Source organism: Magallana gigas, chromosome 4 (assembly GCF_963853765.1).
Source record: "Magallana gigas chromosome 4, xbMagGiga1.1, whole genome shotgun sequence".
NCBI lineage: Eukaryota > Metazoa > Mollusca > Bivalvia > Ostreida > Ostreidae > Magallana > Magallana gigas.
In genome coordinates this window covers 19,825,554-19,848,555 of record NC_088856.1, presented here as the reverse complement: position 1 = coordinate 19,848,555, position 23,002 = coordinate 19,825,554, and the positions used below count along the sequence as shown (strand labels likewise).

The 23,002-nt window shown below is 32.4% G+C and overlaps 1 protein-coding gene across 3 annotated transcripts; it reads left to right on the top strand.

Annotated features, from left to right (window-relative positions):
* Positions 1 to 1,097: 1,097 nt before the first annotated feature.
* On the top strand, positions 1,098 to 22,732 carry LOC105337155 (uncharacterized). 3 transcript variants are annotated; one of them, XM_066081599.1, is made up of 12 exons: positions 1,098 to 1,157; positions 3,508 to 3,619; positions 3,736 to 3,796; positions 3,893 to 4,057; positions 14,374 to 14,501; positions 14,592 to 14,739; positions 16,945 to 17,067; positions 17,270 to 17,440; positions 19,344 to 19,474; positions 21,292 to 21,376; positions 21,585 to 21,675; positions 22,080 to 22,732. In XM_066081599.1, exons 3-12 carry the CDS (start codon positions 3,751 to 3,753, stop codon positions 22,600 to 22,602), a joined length of 1,611 nt encoding a protein of 536 aa, XP_065937671.1. In that variant the 5' UTR covers positions 1,098 to 1,157; positions 3,508 to 3,619; positions 3,736 to 3,750; the 3' UTR covers positions 22,603 to 22,732. The 3 variants fall into 3 exon arrangements, with proteins under 3 accessions (XP_065937671.1, XP_065937670.1, XP_065937672.1); XM_066081598.1 differs by having other exon boundaries at positions 3,508 to 3,796; positions 22,080 to 22,731; XM_066081600.1 differs by having other exon boundaries at positions 3,508 to 3,796; positions 14,386 to 14,501; positions 22,080 to 22,724.
* The last annotated feature ends 270 nt before the right edge of the window (positions 22,733 to 23,002 follow it).

The following is a 23,002-nucleotide window of genomic DNA, read 5'->3' as shown; positions in this document are numbered from 1 at the left end:
TTATTGAAATTAGATGGTATTTATCCTAATATAACGATTAAGAGCTTTCGAGTGGCAACGATCAAGTTGTATAGTATTTTCATACGAACTATTGCTGTCTTTATGGCAGCACAAATACAAAATTGTGCTTTGCATGATGTAAGGAGTCCAATCCATAAACTTTGAAGCATGCATTGAATGTAGTCTCACAAAACTGTGAGGAAGTGGATATAACCTTAAAGGTAAAATACTAAAATTGTGTTTAAACTGAGTATTGAACTTTTCAAGCGAACTCTACTTTTTATTGAGGATATTTTCCTGTAATTTACATGTCATTATCAAGATCTTCCGTCTCAATGGAAGACATACATGAAGTGATATTGCCCTTTTTTCTCATATCGCCTTTTTAATTTTTTCGGAAGAATTTGTCAGAGATAGCTTCATATATTTTCCTGGGTTTTTTTTTAGGGATGATTGAGAATTCAAATATCTCGAGGCAGTTTTTTTTCTATTTTTCTGTTTGTTCATTTCCGGGTCAGAGACAAAAACCCTTGTAATCACAAGATCTCACAAATAGTAAATCCATGTACTTGAACAACCAATCATTGTTGGTTAATAGACTTATGTATATAGATGTGTTTTAACAATTTGTTTGATTTGTCCTAACTACCGGTCGTCACAGGAAGTACTTAATAAATATATATATATATATATATATATATATATATATATATATATATATATATATATATATATATATATATATATATATATATATATATATATATATTCTGGAGCTTGTATATCATTAATACATAACGTTGGTGTATGCTAAACGATGTAACACAGTTAACACTTAATATGCACATACATGTAATTACAAATTCGGCTAGTATATTGTAGTGGTTAAATAATTCCACATCAATGATGAAAGGGGTAGAGAATATCGCTATCTAACAACCCGTCTACAGGGTATGAAATCATAAATAAGTAATGTATCGTATAGTCTGTCTAACCAACTGTAACACCAACATACATAATATACTCTTATACGGGGGGGGGGGGGGGTTAAATCTATTTTAAGATGTCAGGGATTTCCCGCAGCGTAATCTGATGCATGAGACGATCAAGGAAGTACATTTGTATATACGTGGGCACCTAGAAGCAATTCCTTACTGGTATGTATTTCTTTCTTTTTGCGCCACTATGATTTGATTACAAAGATATTTACTATGTTTGGGTACATGTACTTTGTCATTCTTGTAATATAACAACGTAGTGATAAATTGTGCACCATGTGCTGAATGTTATGGAACCAAATATCTAATCAAACTTTCTATGACTTAAAATGTAAGGCTCTATACGATGTAATAAAATGATAAATTGCTGATAAATGGAGGCATTTTACATGCAATTTAAGGAACACTGCTTGTGATCGGCAACATTGAATCGTACTGGTTGTCTGGTAAACAATTCATATTTGATAAAAGAGGTTTATTTTTAAGTTTTATATTTTAAACCTCCCTCAAATTACTTTTGTTCCCTTTGGATGCACACTGTAGATGAGACATTATCGAAACAAATGATTTAGCAGTATATGACTTTCCATCAACGAACCTTTCCGATTAAATGTATCTAAGAAGGCTAGATGGACAACAAAATAGCCATTAAATCAATCTTTAAGATATATATGTATGAGTTCATGCTGTATACTTTTATCTAGTAAAGAAAACATTGTAATATTTAGCATTGATTTTTTTTTCTGAGATGAATATAGCATAAAAACTACTACAATCCCCAAACCCTCATAAGCTGAGAGCAGAACAGCACGTTGACACTTGCATTTTTTGAATTGCATTGAGCATGTTTTCTCTTCCTCTTGCATTGTTGTCATAAGTGTATAGCACGGAAATGATACGTGAGAGGGAACCCACGAGCGATAGGAAAAAATATGAACAAAGTCATACTATCTATTAATGATCACAAATACTTGCCAAACTATATCAGTTTACATATTATTTTACAAGCAGTCCAATTATGAATGGATTGAATAAAAAGAATATTAAGTTGTTTATATACAATTCTCCAATTCCAGAAGCTTACATATATATCATTATATTAATTTAACTCTGATTTTAACGCCTCGTTTGATTGGCTTAACAGTTTCATATATATCGTGTAACATAACTTGCCTACTTCACAATATGATGCGCGTGCAAAACGTATTAATCCGTTCGACGTTGCGTTTAAATTTTGTAAAAATTAACACCTTTTTACGAAAGAATGGGCCTTATTTTCTGATTTTAGTTGTAGAAAATTAAATTATAAGGAATAAATTTAATTTCTACCTTCGCGGTTTATAAAGCGTAAACTGCTTAAAGTTAACTTCATTCCTTAAATATAACGCGATGTTTAAGGCTAAAATGAAATGAACAATTTAGTCTATTATAGATCGTTGATGGTGAATTAATCCTAAACGTTATACATATATAATTTCAAGATACTGTTCATGTAATATGTTCTATATTACAACGTATGACCCTAGTAAAACGTCGATATTTCATTTTTAGCTTTATTATACTTTTTTAAACTGACTATAATCCAATCTATAACCAACAGCGTCAGCAACACACTTGGCAACAACGAATTCTTACATGCGCTTTAACTACTTTTAACTTTTCAACGTAAAAAAAAAATTACGTTGAAGTTTGAGTCCAAATGTATCGAATATTAACTATAGGTCATTTATCAGCAGCTTATTTCTTTTTCTTGCATATATTACCTCAATATGTTGAATGTTCTGTGTCGTATCTAAGCCTTTTTATACTTGAGGCATTCAATATTTAACATTGTATTCCAAACGCTGCTTATTCCGGATATTTTATCGACGCTGTAAAATGAATCCATAATACGGACTTATTCTTGCTGAATTCAAGATCACGGATTTTCATTTATCACTGCATGCATTCAATAAAACTAGCTTGTATTATTTGATTGACATAAAATATGGCTTACGGTGGAGAGTGCTGGCAAATATAATATGATGTATTTGGTATAAGTTAAATGTTTCTTGCATTTGTCTATGTATTATCATGTGATATTATCAGAATATTTCATTCATTCACAAGTTCGAGTTTCACCACTAAAATCACGTGACTGTGCGTATACATGTGTTTATCTGTCAATCAATTTTTTATTTGTCGATTGACATTTTGTCTTTTTTTCGCATTCATTCTTACTTAGAAATATCAATTTTCAAAACGAGGTTGAGATAGGATGTGCATGTACTAAGACTTTATATGGCTATCTTACTTTAAGACGAAAGTCATAAAAAGTTGAACGTTTTTGCAATTTCGTTTAAAAAGTTTATCGATTCATTTTGATTGAGCTTTTTTAGAGTGCTCCTAGACTAAAATTTAATGGATCAAGTAATTTTATTTTTAATATGTTAACAACGTTTGTGTTCTCTCAAGAATAGAAGTGTCAAAAGGGATATAATCAAATTGCCATTTTTTTTCTCTCTGATAGGTTGAATGTGACACTTTTGTGTCCAGTCAATATATTCTCCAAGAAGAAACCTCGGGAGCTCATGATCGGCACAGAATTGCTCATTGCCGTCATTTAAGTTCATTTGACAGAGGTCAAAGTCATTACTGCATACACAAGACAGATCTCTCAAATTGTTCATGTTTGAGTATGAGCCATTTTTGGGCAACTCTAGTCTAATATATTGAAAAAGATATTTTAAATTTCAAGAACCAATCATTCCCAATGAAAATGAATTACAGGATAATACTTCATTTCGCCGTCCTAACAGGTAAGAAAGAAGTGCACTTATTAGAGTGAACCATGTACTAAATACTTGATTTTAAATACAACTTTATTGATAAGTTTAAATGTTGGTTTCCTTTAGCGTTTTGTTGGCATACAAATTCAATTCCAAATACATTGTCCTGGTTTGAGGCACAATCAATCTGCAGAGAAAGGAACCAGACATTAACGTTAAAGTCAAATGAATCAACTGACTTTTATTGGACTGGATTTTACAAGAGATTATCTCATTGGATCAAGATCATTGGTAAATATTGGCATAAATAGGTTTAACATTCAGTAATGTATTTGTAATCTTGATTTGATATGATTAAAGATAATAGAAACATTTTTCGATGAATAGCTCCATATATTATCATATTTTTATCTTTGCTTGAAATTTACCGACATTGCATTTTAAGGTAATAAAATTAGTGATAGGTAGTTGATGAAATAAAAGTTAATATCTTTTGTGCAAGAATTTATCATTGCAAAGGATTAGCTACTGGTGGGCAGTGTTGAATATTGCTTACTTCACAAAAGGAAATGACTATCTAAAAACAGACAATTTTTATATGATACAATATCTAAATAGAACTAGTAGACTAATTGTTCACGGAACAATTAGAGGCCTTTCCACCTTCCATAATGATTCAAAAAAATTAGAGAAAAATCAATTTACGAAGAAAAAAAAAGTAAAAAAAAAAAAAAAAAATCGGTTCCGCACTGTGGTATCGATCCGAGTACCCTTGGATTCCTAGGCGAGAGTGTTGCCACTTCGCTATTTCGCTTGTTATCTGGTAGAAGGTAAAATTTGTTGAGATGTGTAGTGAATTTGGATGATGATAGAAAGAAGAGACGAAGCATTCTTCTGTCCATCTAAAATTGATACCCAACGCTGAGGAACCTTTAGAATAGATAGGGGCTTAGCGATTGGTTGGGAGGGCAGTATTTGTTCACCAGTTTATTCATAAAAATCAGTGCTGCTTGTAAACAATGTGGCCGGATAGCGTTGACTAAGAAATCAACAGGTCAGGTCAAACTCTGGTTTGAAGGTGTGGGAACGTCACGTCGGCTCAGCTGATGCGAATTCTCCCTGTGATTTGAAATGCACGTGCTTAGAAATCGATTAACTGTCATGCATTCGTGGATTACAAGTACGGAAAATCGGAACTGAATTAAGGCCAGTCATGTATTTCAGCCAAGTCGGGAAATAAACAAACTGAAAGAAAATGTAAATTTAATTCATCTAAAATCGGGGTCTGGGAAGGAAGAGTTATCTTTCGTTGCACTTCAACACAAGTCGTCACAGGTTGCCGATAGAAATGTAAACACAGATTTTCAGTGAAATTTGAGCGTGAATTTATTAGATACAAATATCGAAGCGTTGAAATTTCGTTTCTCGGGACGATGGTTCGATGCCGCTGAGGTGGATAACTTTCTTAAATAGGGTTCATTTCGTTTGAAATTTGGCAGGCAATTAGATTCAGGTGTGAGTAACAGTCCCATGAATTTTCGCCGAGTTCTACAGAGTTTTACTGGAGCTGGAATTTTTATTTGGAGGCGTAGTCTAAAACGCGGTCTGGAGTCAAATGGCAGACAGTGTTTCACCTTTTCAAAAAATTCTGACAAACGGTTGTAACACTTTTTTAGGTTTTATTTTAAAAAAGGAATATTGAATTTCAAGTTCAAATAACGAGGGTCATGTTCATATAAGAATTCAATCCTTGTATAAAAGAAGGGGGGGGGGGCAAATTGTTCATATAACTGAATCTGATATATATGTTGCATACACTTATTACTCATTAGTTCTAAGAGGTCAAAGATCAAGGTCAGGTCAAAGGTCAAGGTCAAAGGTCAAGGTCAAACCTAAAAATAAGGGGGGGGGGGGTGTTGGTTGTTTTAAAGAGCTTATTGCATATATAAATGAATCTGAAATGTATATGTTAAATATACTTGTAACGCATCAGTCCTTTAAGGTCAAAGGTCAAGGTCAGGTCAAAGGTCAAGGTCAAACCTAAAAATAAAAGGGGGGGGGGGTGAATTTGTGTTTAAAAGAGCTATTCGTACATATAAATGAATCTCATATTACAGATGTTGCAGATACTTATAACACACCAGTCCTAAGAGGTCAAAGGTCAAGGTCAAAGGTCAAGGTCAAACATTAATATAAAAAAGGGGGGGGGGGTTGTTTATTTCTAATGTGTTTGTGAAATCAATGAAATTGAAAGGGGAATTACTGCCAGAAAGGGACGTTGGACCCTTTTGGGATCAGTAGATTGAAGAAACTTCTAAGTGTAATGAAGACATTGGTAAACGTTTCAAGTCTCTGCCTGTTATGGTTTCAGAGGAGTAGCGATAACAAGCATTTCGTACAAAAGGGGCAATTACTCACTAACTATTCGAGATGGGAGCTGAAGGGCTACATTTTGAAATGTCTTAAGACGTCCTACTACATCCTTGATCAAATTTCTCTATATCACCCTAAACAAAAGAGATACGAAAACTCATGAATACACAGATTTTCAGATGACCTTGACCTTTGACCCTTACGTCATTTTGATCGGCCATGGAAGACGCTTCCATCCCAAGTGGTCCGAAGTCTCTGTGACAAATAGTAAAAAAGTTGGAAGTGATTTTATGGAAATTGAAATACTTTCAGGGGCAATAACTGATAGAAGGGGGTCTCGGAACCTTTCGGTATGAATAGATTGAAAGAGCGTCTAAGTGAACTACAGACGTTAGTAAAAGTTTCAAGTCTCTATGCCTTATGGTTTCAGAGGAGTAGCGATAACAATCACTTCGTACACAAAGGGCAATCACTTTGTAAGTTCTGGGAGGGATCGAGCAAAGGGTCATTTGGTACCATAACTTTTAATGGTCAATCACATAAAGAAAAAAATGCTTCAATATTTCCTAAAACAAAAAAGCTGTCCCTGGAAAAAAAGAGAAGATAAAAAATAAGAATAATAACTAGTAGACTAATTGTTCTCGAACAATTAGAGGTCTTTCCACCTCTTTGTTTTCTATGTTTGAAATAAGATTGCTTCAATAGAATAAATTATTTTTTCTGCGTTACTTCATAAAAAAAAGTGTCAAACGATTAAGTTTGCAATTTTTTAATGCTTGACCTTGACCTTTGACCTTCATGTCATTTTCATCTGACAAGGTAGACGCTTCAAAACCAAATGGTCCGATGTATCTATGATTATTGATTCAAAAGTTATTTGTGTTTCTTTATTGAATGTTCGAAACCTTCAGGGGCAATAACTGCTAGAAAGGGACTTTGGACCCTGTCGGTATGAATAGATTGGAGAAGCGTCTAAGTATACTGAATACATTAGTAAAAGTTTCAAGTCTCTATCTCTAATGGTTAATGAGGAGTTGCGATAACAAGCATTTTGTACAATAGGGGCAATTACTCTATAATTATTACATGGTAAGGGTCAAAGGGTTATATTTTGAAATGTCTTAAGATGTCCTTCTACATCCATGAAAAAGTTTTTCTCTACCATCCTAAACAAAAGAGATATAAAAACTCATTAATTAAGAGATTTTCAAATGACCTTGACCTTTGACCTTTATGTTATTTTGTTTGGCCAAGGTAGATGCTTCCATCCCAAGTGGTCCGAAGTCTCTATGATAAGTAATAAAAAATTTTGAAGTGATTTTATGGAAATGTAAATACTTTCAGGGGCAATAACTTCTAGATGTGGACCTCAGATCCTTTCGGTATGAATAGATTGAAGAACCGTCTATGTGTACTGAAGACATCAGTAAAAGTTTCAAGTCTCTATCTCTTATGGTTTCAGAGGAGTAGTGATAACAAACATTTCGTACAATAGGGGCAATAACTTTGTGTTTATTCAAAGGTATGAGCCGAGGGGCTATATTTTAAAATGTTTTAAGATGTCCTAATACATCCATGAAAAAGTTTTTCTCTACCACCCTTAACAAAAGAGATCAAAAAACTCATTAATTAACAGATTTCTAAATGACCTTGACCTTTGACTTTTATGTTATTTTGTTCGGCCAAGGTAGACGCTTCCATCCCAAGTGGTCCGAAGTCTCTATGATAAGTAATAAAAAAGTTGGAAGTGGTTTTATGGAAATTCAAATACTTTCAGGGGCAATAACTGATAGAAGGGGGTCTCAGATCCATTCGGTATTAGTAGATTGAAGAACCCTCTAAGTGTACTGAAGACATTGGTAAAAGTTTTAAGTATCTATCTCTTATGGTTTCAGAGGAGTAGCGTTAACAAGCATTTCGTAAACAAGGGCTATAACTTTGTAAGTTCTGGGGGTTATCAGGATCAGGGTCATTTGGTATTAAAACTTTAAATGGTCAATTACATGAAGAACAAATTGTTTCAATATGTCTTATAATAAAAAAGGTGTCCCAAAGAAAAATAACTAGAGCAGAGCTCGTGGCAAAGCCACGAGTAGGTCTTCCGTTGTTGCTGTGAGTTGAAAATATATGTGATATGGTGTCAAACGATTATAATTACTTAACTTTCAGTTCTGCTTTTGTTATAAAAACGTGTTGTGATTGAACGCCTGCATATAAAACGTGTTTTGAAAAAGAAAATGTTTTAGGAAAACTATTTGTCGCACACAGTTTATGTAATCGTAACAAACATTATTTAAAAAATGAGATATTTAATGGCGAGTTACATTTTCAGAGGATAGCAAGCATTGTTATAAACAGTATGTACTCATGTGTCATGTCAGGAATTGTGGTTTTTTTTAAACCGAGCCCGTTTACAAAACACGTAACCTTTACTCTAAGATAACTTCTTTATTTAAATATTTCTAAATTTATGAAGACAATGTGCAATTTAGAATTGTTGCGTGCTGACAAAATTTACAGACCCTGAAACGTACTACTACACCAAAAAAACTTACGTGCGAGAAACGTTTCGTGTTAACCGTTTACCGTTTCGTGTGAATCGTGAAGCGTTTCGTGTAAACCGTTTAGCGTTTCGGACAAAGCGTGCAGAGTTTCGGTCAAAGCGTGTAACTCGTTTCGAGCAAAGCGTGCGAGAACCATGTGAAACGTTCATCCGATTTTATTCGGAACTCTCTGACAATTTGTTTCAAAATGGCGCCCGTGTTTTACATTACATGTACTTTAAACTGTTTGTGATTGGCAAAACTCTTTTGTAGGTATTTTCATGAAAAAAAATCTAGATGAAATGATATACTTATCATTTTACAAAATTTAATTTATTTTTAACAAACAAAAGAAAGGTATATGTATTAAAAGACGACTGGTTACAGAGTACATGTATATATAACGTTTTTATACGATGTTTCAGTACTGGTACATGTACAGTCGTTTTACCGGTAACGAATATTTGCCAATATCGAATAATTTTTAGAAAAATTATTGGTTGAAGACGAAGTTGAGGTTTTAAAAAATCCTAGCTAGGTAATTATAAAACAGAAATAAATATTCTATCAGTGCGTGAAGTTGTTTGCCATTTGTACGATTATTTACCGAATTGTTTACAAATTAAAAATGTGACCCACATATGAGCTGCCGGAAGTTCAAAGCAGAAAAAACGAAAGTGTGAAAACAATTAAGCCTTACTATCAAAATAAGTTTGTTATTGATCCCTATTTAGTGGATAATTAGTAAATATAATTCATTTAAAAAGATAATGCATCATATCAAATTATAATGGAGCTTTGAATGAAATTACGACTTCAAATAGAACCACGTGTAGTTTTCCTATATAGTTTCGGTTCTTTGCGACATAAGTATTATTTGGCTGCATATATTGATAGATATACGGGAAAAACAAAGGAAAATGGCAACTACTTATCATCAATTACTATTATAAAGTGTTTTTATGAAAATTCAATATTATAAAGTAACGCAAATGAAAACTGTTCAAGTCCGGTTTCAATTTGACGGGAAAACGGTATGATGAAAATAACGATCATGTTATTTGTTTAAATGACATATTCCCACAATTGTTTTCCTTCTTCATTTATAAGTCCATTAACATGTACCTCTAGTATATTTTGGAAATTAATTCGCCTCAAAATATTCGCCCAATAGTGATAAAGGGCCCTTAATTCGATACTGGGAAACGAATTCGAAACTAGGAAAATGGAGGGGGTGTTGAAATTACTGTCTCCGTAATTCATCCTTTATATTTTCGGAAGTTTTATACTACAATTTAGAAGGACAAAGAAACGCGATTTAAACAAAAAATAAAAACATTTGTAATTCCGATAATAATAGTTGCATGCACGACGAAACCGCATGCTGATTCGTTACCGGTAAAATGACTGTACAATATTAAAATTCGCTATATTAAAAAATATTAAATACGGTTAGCAAAACATGATTTCTGTTGGAACAAGCCGTAATCAACTTTAACTTACACGAGCATGGTTTGATAAGTATGTATTTTTTTTTATTTATTGACATCGATAACTCTTACTGAGACCATTCGGCTTTGCGCAAGCGGCACACATAACCTCGGACATCGGGTGAGACCTGCACCTGGCTGAACCTGTCAATCAAACTCTGTGTATTTGTTTTCATTGGATGGTCAAGCGTCTCTTTTTTTGTCAATAGCCAATGGAAAATTTATGACTTCCAGGTATTCGGAATCAGCATTTGATGAAGCACACAATTTAAATGATAGTAAATTTATTAATTATTTGAACAAAATTAAATGTAAACATAGAATTAACATACTGATCATTTCTATGAATTGCGGGAAGTAAGTTCTTTGGAATCCCGATTATAGATATTTTTACAAGTAATCATTTTAATTATTTAAACCACTGTTGACGGAAAACAAGAGGTCTTAAAAGTAATTAACGCACAGGGATTTGCCTACAATGTACACAGTCATGCAATTAATTATTATGGGAATCTTTACGTATGGTACTTAATTCAAATAGATCATAATAATCTTTACACTGTACGCCGTTATACATGTAAGGAGCGCCGGTAATATATACGAAGATTGAGTCAAAAATTTAAATCATTTTTATTTCTTGTTCTTTTCAATACAATGTTAAATTACTTTGAAAAAAAAATCCGATATAGTAATTACAACTTTCTTTTTTGTTTAATCATTTGAATTTTTTCTGAGGTACATGAGTATGTAAAGGACATATTTATTTACGCGAATGATACGACATAGAAAAAAAATTATCGGATGTTTGTATAACATTGCTTCCTAACGAATGTGACTAATTTAATTTTAAATATTTTTCAACATTATGAATGTTAATAATATCAGATTTATTTACTGTTTGTATTTTTACATCGTTACCTCTAAAACCAATAAAAATACTAATGTTAGAAGAAAAATCAAATCCCGCCGAACACTGAAAAACCGATTTCAGTTTGTAATCATACGGATTTTATTTTTTGGTATTGACTATTGAGTTACGGTAACATTTTTTGTGGATGATTTTTTTTATTTATTATTTTATGTAGTAAAAGCACCATTCCAACTGTTACTCAATTACATAAGAATTGATGACCCGGGGCTATATATGTTCTGAGCTGTAGCGACACAAGATTCTCGGTCGCACGTGGCGATTCAATTTTAAACACAGACTGACCGAATGAACAAACGGGTGGGAAAGTGAAACAAAATGTTACACATAAGAAGAAGCCACTAAAAATGATTTTCGACAGATCTTGATATCGTTTCGCCAATCAAAAAAAAATACCAGCGCGAGCTCCTGTCAGCGGGCCGGGAGGAGGGGGGGGGGGGGCAGCAATGAGTTCGCTTCCACAATGAAACGTATACATGTAGAAAAACTACAGAAGTGATTAATATGTGACCGATAGAATCTAATCCAAAGTTGTTTAAAACTCATGTGAATATTCTTTTAAATATTCATCGAATGCCTCAACTCTGGACATTCTTTTATCGTGCTAGCACATACCGCAAACATGTAATATGGAACTTTGATTATAATTTGATTTTTAAACCACCTTGTACGCTCTCGTATACATCAATGCTTAATCAACTGTACAAGTAAAATAAATTTATCTCTTCATCTTAAACCAATATAATAGTTGAAAACATAATAATCCGTGCAAAATATGAAGCATGAACGCGTGATAAGGTACATGTAGAAGATCACGAACCGACCGCGGATCACTTGTCAACTCGCGCCGGATCTCCTCAGCCATGTGCGATGGATGATCATCATTTAAATGTTTAATATTTGGGGGGGGGGGGGGTTGTTGTTGTTGTTGTTGTTGATTTAAAACATTATTTGAACAGTTTATAAAATATTTTACATAAACAAACCAACCATTAATTTATGTCTGACGATGTTTCCGATTTGGAGTAATATCGTTCATTAATATTCATTTACACTCAAATTTAATTAAATACAAAATGGACAAACTTTCATAACATAAAATTTAAACAGTTCTTGTATTTACGGCTATATTTACTCAAACACGTTCATATGCATGGAAGTGTGCGTCTCGGTGTGCGAATCTTGTGTATTAAATAACCGCTATGTAGTGCAGCCGTGGCTGAGATCCTCGGCCGTGGGCGAACGATAGATTACGTAAAGGTACAACGCACAGACCCGCACAGCTCATAACCCAGGAAGCTTTGAAAAGATTGCAGTATAATGACCTTACTCTATCAAATAGAAGTTATTTATTTTAAACTTAAAACCCACAATTGATCTATGTCTATTATTGCTTTAGATTGAGAATGCCATTGCTTTTATTAATTAACTGAACGATTTCTTAATTGACACCCAATCGTTTAATCCATAAATATGTGTAATCAAAACGAAAACAATTCTTGAGTTTGCGGATATATAAACACATATATGAGAGACGCAACTCTCGTGTATTAGATAACCGCTGACCGCTAGGTAGTCCAGCCGCGACCATGGTGACCGATTTTCTCGGCCGCTAGCGAGGGAGAGCTTACGTAATGGTACACACACACACAGCTCTGATTCAAGGTAGATTTTAAATGCATGGAGTTTATAACTAAAATGTAATGCATATATAGATGTTTTTAATTCCATATTTTGTGGTTTACTAGAAAAGAAAAAGTTAACAATGATTTGTTTTCCAAATCCCATTTTTAAGCATTGTGCATTATAAAAACTTAACAACAATGACTTAAACTCCTAAAAAAAAAAGCACGTATTCTAAAAAAAAAAATTCTTATGAATTAATGCCGTTTGTATAAACCAGCATACTTTCTGCAGTAACTTTATGCCAGTTGTACGCGCAAAGACTTTCGTTAACTTGTCAAATGAAAACAGGTACATGTTAACATGTAAAGCTTGTTACACTCATACTACACAAATCACTTACAAAATAACATTGTAACGACCTTTATGAGATCCCAACAAACAACTTTTTCAGCGACAGCCATATCAAAATCCTAACCGTTTTTGAGTTATTAAGCAAAAACTTTTAGGGGCCATTGGTCCTTAATTTAAGGGGCCAGCCCTTTTTTATTGGTGTCAAATGAGAGCCCTTGATATTCTGCACAACTTTTATTCTACATGTTTTAACAAATTATTTTTTGTTTAAAAGATACAAAGGAAAATATGACTAAATTTTCGCACTCTTCCGAATCCTGTTTTTTAACCCCCTACCTTTTCCTAAATAAGGAACGTAATCAAAAAACAAAAACCGATGTATACAACTTCAATGTCTTTGTTATTCAAATTCGTTGGATTCCCATTCCCTGCTATCATAGTCTCGGAGCCTTTGTCTGGAAACCAAAGGCCCCAAAAAATTTTAAAAGGGGAATAACTCGTTAACGGAAAGGGAATTCTAACTTTTATGAACTGATGAAGATAGTGTTTTGTAAAGTACATTAGCCCTGAAAATTTGAGCAAAAACCGTTCAGAAATGAGCACGATATGAAGTCTCAAAGTTCGCGTCTAGGAAGAAAAAAAAAAAAAGAAAAATAAGAATAATCTTAACCCGCACAATAATAGAAAGGTCTTCCGTTGGAAACGGAAGACCTTAATAAGAATAAAAAACATAAAGAAAACAAAAGGTCTTTCACCTGAAAGGTGGAAAGACCTAATAAAAAACATAAGAAAAACAAAAGGTCTTTCACCTGAAAGGTGGAAAGACCTAATAACACATGACAAAGAATATTAAGTATTTTACGTTCAATGGTATTCATTTTGTGAATGTCGTCTTTTAATAAAACGATTTAACTTACATATCCTCTCATCTGAAGCAGAGTAGAAACATGTTTGACTTTTTGCATATACATTTACACACTCGAAGAATAATGTCATAAAAGAGTGGATAGACGTGATTAAAATTTAAAAAATCAGATATATATTGGTTCATTAGATATACTAAACAATTTTCAAGACTATTTTTCCATGAATATTGCTAACTCATTTTGATTTCTAGTGTAAAAAAAAGTTGATACTTCAATTATAAGAGTGCTTAAATTTGTCATTAAACAATGAAATCAAATTTTAGAATAAAAAGATACTTTTGAATTTTGATGAAATGTCGGTGTAATGTTATACATTGAAAGTTCGCAGCGTATTTAAATGACACGATCATTGCAATACTGGTAAAATTAGTCATTGTTGCAGGTTGCTACAATTCCTCGACACTCAAGTATAACATCTCTACTAATTTATCGTTACTTTCGCCCCCATTATGCCAGGAATACTGTCTTCAAAGAAGTTTTTACGTCTTTGCTGTTCAGGTATGTAAATCCTGCATTATTGTGACAACATATTATATACGTTAGTTTCATTGTTATTTTGTTTCTTAAAAATAATGTTTTATCAAATAGAGCTACAGATGCCTTTGCCTATCTAGAAGTGGTTTTCGAGACGATACAAATCACTTGAATCCATCGGAGTGCACGTACACATGCAACGATACAACACTTTTGTCAACAGAATGTGGAGGAGAATCAGCGTTCAGTGTATTTCGTACAGGTTCGAATGATGTCATATTTGTACTTTTGTTGTTGTTGATTTTAATTTTCCTTGAAGTTAAAGGTACTCTTAATTTTTTTTCCTTTTGCGTTAATAATAACGATTTTTCAAAAAATAGGCTAAAAATAGTAGGGTTTGTTGAAATTATTTTGTTTTAAACTCGAAAAATCTTTTACACGTTACTTTAAAACGATCAAGGTTTTGTCATACATTATGGAAATTAAGTTATTTTTCGAAATAATATCTGAATGAAAAACTCATTGCCAAACCCTTTAATGAAGTAATACTATTAGTAATTTTAGGGTACTAAAAGAATAAATTTTTAATGTGCCGTATGTGAAAAAAATAACACTTTGTTGGACATTGCGTATGATATTGGAAATCCTATACATTATATGAAAGTGCAGGTTATCGTTAGTGGTAGATTCTGAAATATTATTGATATTTTAATCGCGTCGTTTATAAAAATCGGATAGACGACGTACTCGTATGATATCGTGTCTAGTTTTTATTATGGCTTTGTAATATTATCTTCGATGTAGAATAAATTACATGTAAATATAGTTTAAAGTTTACCTCCAATGAAAGGCAATAGCCGTGTAGGTATTAAAGAATTATGAAGTCTGTGGTAGTTACCAATTCTTTTAATCGAGTTTAAAAAAAAGATAATATGACCGTATATCGTTTGTGTATATGCCATGTAATAAACTGCACTATATTTGCATGTGACCGAGCCCGACCTTAGTGCACAGATACTTCAGTACATGTGTATACATATCGCACGGAGATAGTAGATCCATTTAAATGGAATGTTATTGAAACTTAAAGCAATTAATATGCATATAGACCTCTGTATCATTATGCAGCGTTCAATGATCAAAACATCATCGATCGTATGAATTAATGCCGAATTTTCACTCTTTTTCAGAAATCCTACCAAAAACCTGCACAGCCTGTGTAGTGTTAACAGTTTGCAAAACAAAAAGTCATAATATTCAAAAGATGTAAAAAAAAAAAACGTACACATTTTTGTCACAAATATAACACATGCTGATAATGTACCAACAAAATATCATAAACAATCCTGAAATAGTTTTAGAACATTTTCAGATGATAGTGAATTTCCAAAGGGATATTATAAAATCCTTTTTAGATTAAATTGGATCAATGCTTACTACATATGTAAACATGGGTCATTTAGTGACATATTTAATAAACTACATGTAATTTTTAGCACTAATGTACTGTGTAATAAGGTATTGAATATTATACAGCTTGTTACAGAATAATAAGCGTGATTTTCGGTTACAGTCTTGGTTACATCAATCGCTGCTTGTTGAAATCAGTCGAATTGCGACGTCCAGTCCACATCAAAGTCACCAATACATTTACGTATGCTAATGCACTGATTTAAGTTAAGCTTAAAATACTTGCATTACTATTATTTTAAACAATTATTTACTTTTAAGTAGATATAGAGTGTGAAATCATGTTAATTTTTAATTGCTCTCTCTCTCTCTCTCTCTCTCTCTCTCTCTCTCTCTCTCTCTCTCTCTCTCTCTCTCTCTCTCTGTGGCACGGATTTTTTAATGTAACTAAGCCTGTATAAAATTTCAGTTTCATATACAGGCTCTGAATTTCATGTTTAGATTAAATAAGAGATAGACCAAACTACACGTATATACTGTTGCCCATGCAATAACTTCTCATGGAAAGTGTAAGAAACACGAACTAATCCCGAGTATAATTAGTGTGTCTTAGGTACAGTTGTTTAGTTTTATTCATTCTTATTCATCGATTTTCTTTGAGTTTTTGCTTTAAACTTTTATCATGTTTTTGTCGTTTGATCATCGCACATCTTTTACAACAGTGATGAGATCGTTCAAAAAAATGGACCACCAGTAAACAATTTGAACGTTTCCTCTGAGCTTGTGATTTTGGTTACCATATATCGCTGCATCGGCATAAACGGTCTATTTCAATGCAAATGCTACTTCGGCCCGTTTTTCAGTAACTTTTCTGATTTAAAAATGTTTTTATGCCTTTAAACAATGCAGATCCAGAAATTTTCCAAGAGGGGGAGGCGATCAAGAAAAATATTAGTGGAATGAAGAGCATATATGCATGTTCTTTGTCATTTATTTAGGCATATGGCCTCTTGAATACTGAAATTTTGAGAATTACGCTATGTTATGTTTTTAATAGATACCTCGATGTTAGGAATCAACAGCAGTTGTCTTTCTATTCAATGCGGCAACGACTCAAAGTTATATGGTGACATTGACTGCAATAACTATCTTAATACAAGATGCACCAACAACAGTATCGGTAAATACATCTGATTCATCCGGTATAATTATTTCACAAAACGTCAGGACATTCTTTTTTTTTTATTTTGCCAAAATATGATTGTCGTTTTATGGACTGATTATACAATGAAAAGTATAAGACATGTAAAGTAAAGAATAACAGTTAATTTTGTAGTTTTTATGTTATAACATATTTAAAAATCTGATATTCTTCCATAAAGAAAAAAGTGAAGTCTGGAAAGTTGGCTTTGAACGCTGTAAGAGTCGTGGTACTTATCTATTGTGGAACATAACCTTAACGAATATAACATCAGCATGTACGAATTCTATAATACATGTGGATCAGCGTTGGATTGGGGTGGTGAAAGACCTTTACTTATCGAAGGATTATGGTAATTTATATTTTTTCAAAACTTGGATTGAAAAGATAATTTTGCAAGTTTTTGTATGCTTCAACTTTTTTTAAAGAATATTCTTTTAATTATACTGGAGGGGGTTATTCATACTGCTTCAAAAAATAAATGGGAACATGATCGTTTTGAATACATGTATGATTTTATTAAAGTGCAGTTCTATGGAAAAAAGGGTATAACAACAAACTAACTAAACGAAAGAATTGTTTGTTAATTGTTTCTAAATGTGACATGTAACCTGTAATTCATATTAATGAATTTAAGACCAAGGCTTACATTAACAAATAATTACCTTTATTCATAGTATATAGAAGAATCATTTTGTATTTATTTTATTCTGATACGTGTGGTGTATATTACCCGTGTGATAAACCTTTGCTATATCAAACAGCTGATGCTTTATCAAATACTTCCGGTCCGAACTTTTTTTGACACAGCCCTCGCTTCGACGCTTCAGTGACCTATTTTCGAAGATTTGCTAGTACTTTCAACAAAATTTTTTCTACTACAAAAATTGATATTAAATTGATTTTGTCAAAGACTTAAATTTCAAATATGACGGAAAACACATAACTGCGTAGCACAGGCGTCGGAATCGGGAGGGGGGCTGGGGGGGCGGCTCTCCCCCACACTTTTTTGCAAAGTTATACATAACCGTAATAACCAATAGACCCTTTTTTTCTTGTTTGCCCAGATATTTTAGATAAGTTTAGCCCCTTCCAACTTTCAATTTGCTTTGTGTAGTTTATAAAACTCCAAATTATACGTTAACTATCAATGACGACGCGATGAAGATTGTGTTCATATACAAGAACTTACCGAAAAAAAATGTTTTATAAGACTTTTATTCCACCCCCAGTAAGCATCTTTATTCACTCATTTTCAATTTCGAATCATTAGGCTAGTGTTTGTTTTATAAAACATCAACAACTGTTCCTCGTTCAAGTCAATTCTAACTAACGAGCATTCCCAACTTTGTGTGTGTCAACAAACTTGATTATTCAAGTCTTCTGATCAGTATTTCCATTTAATCAAGTCAATTAGCTCTAAGAAAAATTATTTAGAGCTAGAAAATTATTTCAAGGTGTATTTCAGTGAAACTTTACATCAAAACAGTTAGATTTATCTAATTTATTTATGACGTACTAAATAAATTATTGTATTGCGCAAGGTCACAATAACCGCATGACACAACGTTGCATCATTGTTTTTAATCTCTGAAAAAAGTCAATTCGGGTCATATAAAGAAATGTCTCAAAAGCTTCATGATATAAATCAAATTGTATGAGATAAATAGAACATCTATAACTGTGTGACTTTATATTTGCTTTATCCAAATCGTTGAAATGGATATTTTCGCTCGTCAAGCCTCGCGAATATATACACCATTTCAACTCGATGGATAAAGTAAATATACAATATAGATATCCTTTATATGATTACATTTTCCATCGTTTTTGTCTGTGATAACACTACGAATTAAACTCGTAATGTGTAGTTCGATACAGTTCCTCTATAACGCAAATGACGAAAGTAGGTTGCACAATAAGGTTTGCATAATTAAACGAAATAGAAATGACTTATTTTGAATGTCAAATATTTAATATTTCTTTGTACCATTGCTGAAAATTATATCAAATTATTATAAGTTATAAGAAATCATTTTTCAAAGCTCTGCAGGATTTAATGGATTATATCACGCCTTCGCCAAATTTATAACTTCATAATACTCAAAAAATGATTCCTTATTCCTAAAGTATATATAACTCATACATCGCCTATTTGCATTGAGTGTCTGTCATTCTTACATCTATTTTAGGTCTGCAAGATTAGACTCAACTAGTATACAAATCTTTAACAAAACAGTTTTCTTATTGTTTAGGTGAAGTCATTACGAGCAGTGATTATAATCATTTCAACACATGCCAGAAGTGTAAAAATAATAAAGGTGGAAACTTTGTGTGTCATTTCGTCTCGTGTACAGAACAATTAAATAAGGGTATCTGCACAGAGGTAATTTCCTTTATGAATTCTATATCTTTTTGTATAGTATAGAACAGTAAAACACACACACACACACACACACACACACACACACACACACACACACACACACACACACACACACAGCTCCCCCCCCCCACCAACTTACACACACATTAATATATATATACATAAACATAAAGAATAAGTCCAATGCGCAAACAACTTTAACTTTAGCACTTTCACCCTACCAGGCTCGTCAGTAGATTCAAACAAAGTAAACAAGAAAATTATGAGGTCATAATGGTATTGTTTACTTTGTTTGAAACTACTGAAGAGCCCAGTAGGGCGAGTGCTATAGATAAAGTTGTTTGAGCATTGAACTTAAGCTTTGTGTTTATTCATTCCTTGTACAGAGAAAACGGATTTATATAAGACAAAGTTAATTTCTGATAAATTTCTAATAAAGTTTTTCCATTATCCTTTGTTTCTTCGATATCTTACTTTTCACGTATCAAGCTCGTGTAGCATGCAATCTATCTTAAAGGGAAATAACAATCATTCTAATTAATAAATCATAACGATTACTATTTCATCATCAATGTTCAGTTTATGATAAAATCAATTGGGCGGAAACACACCAAAGGGTCTTCAATTTAGGACAACGTTTTAAATGCCAAAAACGTTAACCAAATTTGCCATTGTTAATTGCATGATACACCCCAAAAACAGGCGTTGTTTATACATATGATCGAGGTATAAATGTATTCATAACACATAAAGAAGAAACAAATAAACGCAGGTGTCATAAAAATGGTCGCAATTGATTTTATATTTTAAACAAATAATATGTTAATCAAAGAAAAGTGGATAACAACAAAAAATAATAGAAACATAGAGTAATTGCATAATACGGAAAATTCTCTCAAAGAAATCAAATTTATCTATTTCACTTTTATTGGTTTCTTTTATTATTTAAAAACCCCAGGATCAATGTTAGTTTCATTTAACCAGACGCTCTCTCTTTACACAGAGATTCCACGATTTCAGAGTCTGCTTGATGCAACTTGTTCATTCAAGATCCGTAGAAGCTATAACAACTCTCATAGCATATTTCTGATCGCCATCGATAATATTTTGTGCCTTGCCTAACATGTGCCCCCCCCCCCCCCCCAAATAAACGAATTATTTAAAACTATTATCTACTGCATTTAACTACCATTAATGTATAGTATTAACATAAAGTTAATTTCAAGAAAATGTAGTTAATTTTTCAAACATAAAAGTGTTTCCCTTTTCATTAAAGTCTTCGATGATAAACTTTATAAATAAGAAAGGTTATTTACTGACCACTGTCAATGAATTGTACAAAATTTGTCACAAAATCATGGTAAATCCCGATATACACACTACATGCAATTCTTTCAACTGTTAAAATGTTAGTCTTACATGTATGTCACTGGCAAACGATATCGCACCAGTTGTATAAAATTTATGGTATGTTTGAATCCGTACTGTTGTTGATTTTAAAATCTTATCGAAAATTAACTTAGTTTAAATAATTGCATCCATTAAAAGACATGACATATTTTCATCACACTTGTTGTGATCAGGAACGTGTACGTGGTTTAGTAATTATAACATTGACAAGTACTCGAATAACGTTATTTTTAAAAACAAAAGTGCACTCTCTATTAACATCAGAATTATTTTTTTACATTACATTCTTGTTACATATCATTAAACCCCGCGTCTGTATGAATGGTTCTTTACAGAGTACATTTAGTTATGATAAAAGTTTAAGATTGTTCTGCTAAAATGTTCATATTTTTTTATAATGGTTGTAGAGTGTTGCAATTCCGCAAACAGAAACAACAGATCTTTTAGGTAGTACTGAAACTACAGAGAGCATCATCAATACTCCTCAGAATGGTACTAGTTATATGACTATTACCCGTACTGTGATATAATATTAAAATTCTTTAAAACTCTTTCACAATGATTACTTTTAGAACTAAGAACACAATTTAGATGTGTTATGTTAATAATCTCAAATTGTGCACTTTAATACCTAAACGATAGTTTGTTTTTTGTAGATTCCATTTAATGAACGATTTAATTTTGCTTTTTTTCATTGCAGATAACTCAAGTATTCAGGTTGTAGTTCCCGTGGTGATTGCTTTTTTAGTAATCTTGTGTGTTTTTGCAGTGGCAGTCTTCATATATATCAGGTATTTGGTCATCCAAAAAATAAAGATTCGTCGTCTCTTTACTTTTTCAAACTTCCATGTGACCTGTTATTTCAATATTAATTAACCCATAAAGAGAGAACACACAAAAAATACATTATTATTCATGTACCTTTTCACAAAAGAAATGTACATACTAGTAGTTACATGTAAATATAAAAATGATATTATTGAAATTGGAAGAACATGATTGTCAACTTTGAGAACAATTCAAGCATAGGGGAATGACTGCGACATCCCCCCAAAAACCCCCCAGAATTATTACCCCCAATAATAAAACTAAACAAAACCTCAAAAAGTTTTAAAGATGCCCTGCAATTCTCTCTTCTATCTATATCTCTTTTTGTGAAAATATGTAAAAAAAAAAAATGTTTTTATCCTCGTAGGAGGAAGAAAGATTCCAAAAACAATGATAAAAAAGGTGGAAGTGTTCCGACTACAAAAAATGCGGGATCTTATTCAAATACAGAACTTGAAAACGACAAAAACTACTTTGTCCTTCAGCAGTCAAACCCTACATATGAGTTAGCGGACAATTCTAAAACTGAATCTGAAAGTCCCTATAACGAGGCAGAAGATGGTACCTATGATCACCTTGAAGACAAAGATGCAAGAAAAATACCTGCTAACGGCATATATAACAACGCGTCATCTGGAGGGTTATCGGACTTGTCGGATTATGACGTAACCAATCGTAAAAATGAGAGCAGTGAAGGCAATACTTACGATCGTACAGGTGTAAGAGATGATTCGTACGGAAAATTCAAATCAGGTTTATCTGATTATGACGTAGCTAATCGTAAACATCTTAATGAAGAAGACAGTACTTATGATCGTGCAGAAGCTGGAGACAATTCTTATGGAAAATTCAACTTATATCAGGTTAAAGAAACCGATTATTCAGAATAGAGCTAACGTTCAAAGAAAATTGCAACTTCAATTTAACAATATATCATATAAGCCCGATTTTAATATTGAATGGACGACAGTAATGTCTTTGAAGGAAATAATTGAATGTTGGAATATTTAACTCTTTAAAGATTTCATCGTTATTTTTTCTATGTTTAATCATTAAAATATTCAATGTTTTTGTTTGTATTATTTCATACATGTATAAGGATCATGATTTTTAAAAAAAATGATCCTGGATAACTTCAATCAGGTGTTAATAACATTTTCATTTTAGATGAAACAATATAAATGAAAAAACATAAACTTAGACATTCATTTAATCGCATTTTTTAAAACTTTAGTTATATATGTGGTTTTATTTTGTACAAATTGTTGTTAAGTTGATCCAGGAAATTGA